The sequence below is a fragment of the Acanthisitta chloris genome, unplaced genomic scaffold (genome assembly GCF_000695815.1).
Source record: "Acanthisitta chloris isolate BGI_N310 unplaced genomic scaffold, ASM69581v1 scaffold8998, whole genome shotgun sequence".
Lineage (NCBI taxonomy): Eukaryota > Metazoa > Chordata > Aves > Passeriformes > Acanthisittidae > Acanthisitta > Acanthisitta chloris.
In genome coordinates, this window is record NW_008687589.1 from 19,602 (window position 1) to 27,525 (window position 7,924).

Here is a 7,924-nt window from a genome sequence, read left to right on the forward strand (position 1 = left end):
AGGTTAACTAGCTGAACTTAAAAGACCTAGTAACAGTAATCATTTTGAACATGAGTATTTAGTATTACTTAGGAAAGAAATTATTTTATACTCCCATTATTTTATGCTATTTTCTGTAACATCAGTAACTATCCAGAGAATCTCTAAGGTACCAACTTCAGAAGGAAATTTCGTAGGGAACATACCTCCATAATAATTATGAAGGCCAGTTTTGCAGCAAGAATGTGCCAGAACTGCATAGTGTGTAGGTATTTCCTCTCATGATCTGGAGGATATCGATAGTCTCTGTACCTGGTGGAAAGACAGACACGCAAAGGTGAAATGTCACAGTCAGCCTGGGACAGATTACAAGCTTAGTGACACTTACAAGCAAGTACAGCTGTCACTTAAGGAACCTTTTCTTGTTTTAAATGGTCTGTTTCCTGTGGCAGAGAAAGGTTGCCTCTCAATTTGTTTGTCTTACATTTGCTTGAACACCCTCACGCTCCCAGCAGCACAGCAGAGATGAGGATGTGTGACATGGGAAACTTGGTACGTGGGTTACTCATTTTTCAGACAGTGATTTTACAGAACAGTGCAGGACAGAGTGATGGGATGTATCACACAGTAAGGGACACGGACTGAATAAATGTGACAGATGTTGATAGATTATGGACTGGGCAATGCAGGTTTCACGGAAGGACAGTCCTGAGTATGTGTTCTCCACCATCATAAAAATATAGCTACTTCTCAAAGTGCTGAGGGAGTTGGTTTGGGGTTGTTTTGGTTTGTTTAGGGAATTTTCTTCATCAAATCAATATTTTTCTTTTACCATGGTTTTCTCCAAAGTTCTTTTGCAATTATTCTAGAACCTCCAGTGCTTCTCCTAGTGATAAAGGACTATTTTCTAAATGAAAACAGGATGGATCCAATCCTTGGTGGCATCTAGCAAAGTGAGGATTGACTTGAAATACCAGATCTCATTTTCAGCTCTGGAATCTAAACATGCTACCTTTTTTGTCCACTTGTGTAGCCTTAAAACCTTTGAAAATATAGGCTGAACTTTGCAACCTTAGGAACCTAAAAATCAATAGTTTAATTTAGTCAAAAAACCCAACCCAAATAAAAACAGCATAAGAAAAAAGGAAAAAGCACATTAGCAATGAGACCCTTAGGGTGAATTTTTTGTTACTGGCATGGTCTCTTACCATATCAAGCATCACCTTGTTAATAGCCTAAGTATTACCTCACACTTTAGAATGATGAGAATGACATAATTTAATTTCTAGTGGACTACTTAGATCTACATCGACTTTTCTGGCTGCATTCTAAACAAAGTGATAAAATATTGATTATGACACCAACCTGCATATGACAAAGTTTTCTGGATTCTCTTTAGGTTTGTTTCTGTCAGGAAAATCTGAGATTAGAAACACTGACAAACTGTTGTTGATGTACCCAGACATAGGTGAGTCGTCGTTTTCAGAGTAAGCATAGTAGTATACCAAACGAGGGATCATATCTGATGTGAAGGCAACAATAAAAGCCTGAAAAGAAAGTGGAAATAGATGTTAAGAAAGTGGTGCATGAAATTCGGAGCAGATTCATAAAGATCTGTAGCTCTGTGACTTTAGCATGACCTAGAGTGGTTGAAGAATGGCTGAGAAGCATTGATTAGAGCACTTCACCTTGGGAAAAATCCTGACTGCAGCCTCAGCACATTTCACATGGAAACTTCACATCAGGTGCTGAGGTATCTTTCTACTCAGGCAATACCTGCCCACACTCAAAAGAGGCATCTCTCTTGCTCAGTGGTTTGCTTTAAAGTATACTTCAGATGAAATACTGGCATAGCATTTAGTTTCCATTTTATAAAAAGTACTTGGAGCTGCTGCTCCCACAGGGGCATCCAGAAGCTGCTTAATGAGCAGAATTCCCACAGAATAGGGATCAACAAGGACAAAAATGCAGCCAACCCACAGAATTCATTCACTTTTCCCATCCCCTACAGTCCCCTCTGGGCAATCTGTGCTTCATCAGACTAAGCTTCAGACTGGCCTATGCCATTCTAAAAGGCTGGAAAACACAGACAACTGAAAGAAAGATTATGATCCAATGAAATGTGGACTGGGAGCTGCATGTTGTCAACATAGAGACAAGCCAAAGTACCCAAATGGTTTGCTGTCTCTGTAGGGTAATGGGATACAGTGCTGATGAAAAAGCATCAGCTGATTTTTAATCCTTCACATTTCGAGTACCTGGAAGAATCAGTGTTGATGCAGCACACTTAACATACTTACATTAGTGACAACAGACAGGATGGCCATGGCATTCAGGATTTCCTGCCAAACCCCTATGCTATGTGCTTTTGCAGCCACAGGTCTCCTGTACTGAGTGGTTAGTTTCCAGGAATCCACTCGAATCTCCAGGATATTATTCATCAGAGCAAGAAGGGGAGCCAGGGGAAAGGATGCCACGAAGAGTGTAATGAATCCAAACTGAATGACTGCAAGGGAGAAAATGAAAAGGTCAAAATTTGCCCCTACTGAAGTACCCTCAAGTCCTCAGATGACTCAGACAAATGCAAGTTTCTGCCAGGCTGCACAACAAGTCACCTCCAGCCCTGAGACTCCCCCAGTCTCTGGAGGTGCCATTCTGCACCTCCCATGGGAATGGGATGAACTGATGCTGCCAGCAGTGCTGGATACCAAATCCTTCATGGTACTGCCACTCTCACATGACTGGTGTGTAACTGCAGGGGAACTGGAACGTACTCATACACCAAATTTCTCAATTATGAGAGAGCAACAGGCTAGTTTTCTTCTCCTGCAGTTTGTACAGAGCAATCCTCTTTCTACCTATCAACTACACTCCTAAATGAAAAAGAGGAAATACTTTCACTTTTATCACAGCCTTACCTCCACCTATTGTTATTGATTAGGCAAAACATTCATACTAATTCTGTGTGCCATAATTCCCTCGGGGAATTAGTTTAAGAACTACAAACAGAATACACAAATGATCCTTTCAGTCATTACCAAAATGACATATCTGAGTACAGAATGTGATAATCCTCAGTGCAGAGCCAATGGAAATCAAACATTTTGTCTGGTTTAGGCAGTAGATAAATTCCCATACACTATTCATCAGCTCTTTCATGACTTCAGTGATGAGTTCTTCATCTTAGACAAGCAAAATTTCTACTAGCTTAGCAGCCCCAGGACAGTGCTGGAATGTACTGGTTCAGTTCTGACTCAGGAAGAGAAAGGACATGGCTGACAACACTGATTGTTCTGAGTGCATTAATTTTGCAAGATTACAGCCCTGTATCAAATTAATTAAGTGGCAATAATAATTCTACACATCTCTAGAACACTTCAAGTTATTTCTGTGGAAATAAAACAACACCAAGGTCCACTTTTCAACAAAATGTGTCCTTGTAATAGACCATAATTAACTTAAGGTGCCTTTTAGACTTAGCTTGGCTTCAGTTTTAATGTAGTTTCTCAGGATTTGTAAACTAATGCTGTATGGTGACATGTTCACGTTACCTTTGCAAAATCCTCTCCCATTACCCACACTCCCTCTGCTGGTCTGAAGCACTGCACTGAACAAGCCCAAAGCTGAAGAGATTCTCCCTGTTCATACATCTCATGTCTGCAGTGCCCATCCTTACAGCAGAGCTGGCACTCAGCCCACCCTTAAAATTTCCACTGACATCAGCTAAGAATATGCTTTGGAACAAGAACAGAATAGACATGGAGGCAGCTGGCTGCAATGAGAATAATGTTCCCTGTTCAAACGAGGGAAACAAATAGTCTTTGCAGTGTTTCTGTGAAATTCCCTGCAGTTCAAGATGTAAAGGCAGCTTTTTCTTTTTTTTTTTTTAAATTGGGCTGACCTATTTAACGATTGCCAGCAGCTAATTGTCCACTCTTTAGCAGATGAAAGCGGTGGAATCAACCCATAACAATTAGCTGAGAAGATAGGTTTTTGAAAGTGTCAGTACAAGGTGTCTTGTCCTCAATTCTAAATGTGTAATTTTAAACTTACCCATTTCTAAGTATTCATAGAACAGGCCTAAGGCTCCAAATGTCTGCAGATCATGATCTTGCTCCCAGCGACTGTATAAATTTTCGGGATTATTTCTGGCTTTCCGACGACCCCACCAGTTACAGATCCAGCTGTGCATGCAGAAAAAAGTTAACAGAGAGGTAAACACATCAACCTTCCCTTTCTCTAAGCAAGCTCCCTGATGCAACATGCTTTTACAAGCATGGCACACACAAAGAGAGGCAAAATCCTCTTTGAAATGAGTCTACTTGTCAGAATTTGCGCTTAATTTACGGAATTCTTCTTAGCTGCTTCTTATGGTGATACTTGGTGTAACTCCTTCCAAGAACTCCCTCTGGCTAACATGGGCACCCCAGGGCAAGAGCAGACTTACGGTACAATGGCTTCTTGGATGTTTCCCCAGATCTGCTTTCCAGCCATGACTATGGTGAGCTGTGTCGTCAGTTCTATCAGACAACCTGCAGGGTCACACTGGTGGAAACAAACTGGGGTTAATGGACATGAATTGCCCAGAGAAACTACATTCTGCTACTGTATAAATGAAAGAAAGGAATTCTTAAAACCTGGGAGGACAATACTTGATTTCCACCTGGACTGCCAGCTAAGCTGCTCTCTCAGGAAGGCTGTTCCAGAAGGGCTTTCAGTGCTCAAAGTGTGTGACAAAACACACACCAAAACAGAATAACCAGCTGAAGACAGCAATTCAGAGATGCTCCAGCAGGATCTACGTGTGGCACCCACTCTGCAGCTCCAACAAAGTGAAGCTATGATGCTTGGTGAGCTCTCAGCACCAGACCAACCCTGACCTACCAGGAACCTGCATTTCTTTTAAGACCTATGGTGAGACCCACTGGTATTTCAGAACTGGGGCCAAGAAAACCTTTTCCACTTTTCACTCTTGTGACTGACATATTTTCACTACGTATTTCCCTGAGAAGACAACAGGAGGAAGAATCCTTGGAAGCCACCATGAGCTTCAGGATGGCCAGCTGAAGTCCAGCTCAGTTCAGACTAACCCTGCAGCTGGAAATTGATGACTGCTCAGGTTGAAGAGGACAATCCACCTTAACTGAGAAGGTCTTACCTCTTCATTTCGCCAGCGGTTAAACATGTACGTGTAGGCACCTGGGTAACCCACAAACTTCCCTTTGAAGAAGGCCACATAGAAGCAGGAGGAATAGTAGTTGACAAACTGGAACAAAAACATTTTCATAGTGAGCCTGTTCTCATACTCCATGTGAGTTCTGGGGATCTCTGTGAAACCAGAAAACAGTAATTTTAGTTTCCTTTATTCCCTTTTAAAGGATACAGATTCATAAATACTGAGCATGCACAGTGACCTGAAAGGAAAAAGGAAAACCACCTACAAACACTGCAGCAGATGGAGTTCCTGCCCTGACACCCTACCCTTAACTTACAATGCAACATTTGGAGTGGGCAGGCAAAGGAAATTCACTCTTTAAACTTTTACAAGCTTTAATTTCCTCTTCTTTGTACTGTCCACTAGCACTTGTCCATCCCCAAATCTTACACTGTTTTTGGAGATTCAAGATGAATCTCAAACAGTAACTAGCAGAGTCTCCTGTAGTATGAAAATTTCACTGCTAGCAAGGCACATGACTTTTTTTCCTTTGTGGTAGAGAAGTATGTTCTAGGGTTTTTTTCCCCAATGTGCTGATGTGTGAAACACTGAAATCTATAGAAATTGGATGGGCCTGTGCCTCTGAAAGATGAGGCTCATAACGAGGGGAGAAGAACAGGGAAAGGCACAGGCATCTCCATGGTACTGAACATGACCAAGACTTTGCTTAGGACTTCGCTGCCTTTTGCTGCTCATTGTCCATCATGTTTACATTTTTAAAGGTAGCAGGGAGCCCTGAGCACATTACTGGTAAATGTCCTGTTAAATGATAATATATACCCAATTCAGTTGGGAAAAAGGGGAAGAAAACACACTGCAAGGTTCACGTCCCTCTGAATTGGTCAGGACATGGCACATCCAGGTAAATTGACGTTTCCAAGCTAAGTATAAGTTTGCATGCCAGAGGAACATAAGGTATTCCCCAGCAACGTGCAGACTCTCCTGCCAGCCTGAGCCCAGCACAGCAGCCTCAGGAGGGCAGCAATCCCACACGAGTGAACTGCTCCTTTCCATCTGTAACCCCTAGCCAGACGTGCTGACACTCAGGAAATTAACCCTCCACACTTGCAAGCCCATTCCAATGCCTGAGCACTCTCTCCGGAAAAAATCTCTTCCTAATATCCAACCTAACCCTCCCCTGGCAGAGCTTGAGTCTGTGCCCTCTTGTCCTGCTGCTGGTTGCCTGGGAGAAGAGACCAACCCCCACCTGACTCCAGCCTCCTGTCAGGGAGTTGCAGAGGGTGCTAAGGTCTCCCCTGAGCCTTCTCTTCTCCAGGCTGAACACCCCCAGCTCCCTCAGCCTCTCCTCACAGGAGAGGAGAGTGTTCAGATTGTGTTCAGATCTGTGGTTGTCTCTGTAGACCAGTTTTGATATAAGCAAACATTATCCTAAGAGAAACCAAGTCACGAGAACTACTGAAATGCTAGGAAAATGTTCAGTCTGGCCATGGAAACACCTGAGTCATTGCTGTAAGATACTTCAAGCTACAGAGCTGCACTGTGCCTGAGCTGAGAACAACTGCACAGAGCACCTTGATGGGTTCCACCTCCAACGATTCCTTCACAGTTTGGTCTTCAAGCTTACCCATATCAGTAATCCAGATGGCTATTCTCTCATAGAAGAAATTCAGTATCATGATGATGACGAAGTTGAGGCAGGAGGCTGTGACTGAGGTTGCCAGCTGAGGGGTCAGCAGGCCACTGATGGGCTGCAGGGTCTGAGTGTTCTCCATCAGGCTGGCGAAGGCAGCGTACACCGCCAGGCGATACACGATCACCGCGATCATGCTGGCGATAATCAGAGACACCTAGAGCAGGACAGACCTCTGAAATACACTGCACCTCAGAACAGCTATATGCATGCAACTTTGGAAAGAAGATATAAGCCATCATGCCTTGTGTTTTTCAAATTTTGTTCTTTGGGGGTATGAGTTCAGCAGCACTGAAATGCGAAGTACACAGGCAAAATACTTTGTTGTATTAGATACATTAAACCAAACATCATTATTTTGTTAACAAAAGAAAAGCAGACAATCTAATACCAGTATTTGGAAAAAACAAAGCGCAGGAGGATACACAGACTTGTAGAAATGGAGATGGAAGTGACAAGTTAGTGGATATTGCTCATCCTGAAACTCACTTCCAATTCATTGTAGCAGGTTGTTTGTTAGCCTTTGCTACATTTCTTTTCAGTACCTCTGTTAACAGCACATAAGTTACAAAGTTATCCCTATGCTAAAACTCCAATCCAATTACTGACAGATTTCCAGGGTCTTATTTATAAATTTTTATCTGAAGTGCATTTTGAAGGACAGCAGGAAATCGGCAGGAGAGTAATAAAAGCATGTGTTAATATCAAGATTAAAACCAATTTACGTTAGTGTGTTGATTAGTGATGAACAGCAACTCTGCTGTGTGTTCAAGGGATGATTCACAAAGATGCTTACCCAGAACAGCACTGTAGTTCCCGAGATGCAGAAGCGAACAGCTTGGCTGGTTAAAGGCAAATAAGGCTCCATCTCCTGAAATAGTCAAGCACAGGATTTTATTCCAACATCAAGCAGCACAAAGAGCTCTCATCAGCTGTGTGGAAGTGTCCACACCCAAGGAAAACCATTCAGAATCCTCTCCCTAAAGTGGCAGACAGGACATGATTTTGGATGTGCTGGAGGGTGGGCAAAAAGATCAGGAGAGAAGTGGCCATAAAACTGCATAAAGTACAGATAGCAC

General features: G+C 42.6%; 1 protein-coding gene across 1 annotated transcript in view; it reads right to left on the minus strand.

The window, feature by feature from the left end:
* The window catches only part of ANO5 (anoctamin 5), a gene marked incomplete at its 5' end in the record, with an annotated part of 38,216 nt that overhangs the window by 923 nt on the left and 29,369 nt on the right, over positions 1-7,924 (minus strand). The window contains 8 exons of the mRNA XM_009080665.1: positions 186-291; positions 1,345-1,526; positions 2,280-2,485; positions 4,033-4,163; positions 4,427-4,524; positions 5,138-5,307; positions 6,780-7,002; positions 7,642-7,716. Of these exons, the coding sequence (XP_009078913.1) occupies positions 186-291; positions 1,345-1,526; positions 2,280-2,485; positions 4,033-4,163; positions 4,427-4,524; positions 5,138-5,307; positions 6,780-7,002; positions 7,642-7,716 (1,191 nt within the window). The remainder of the gene's footprint in view (positions 1-185; positions 292-1,344; positions 1,527-2,279; positions 2,486-4,032; positions 4,164-4,426; positions 4,525-5,137; positions 5,308-6,779; positions 7,003-7,641; positions 7,717-7,924) is intronic.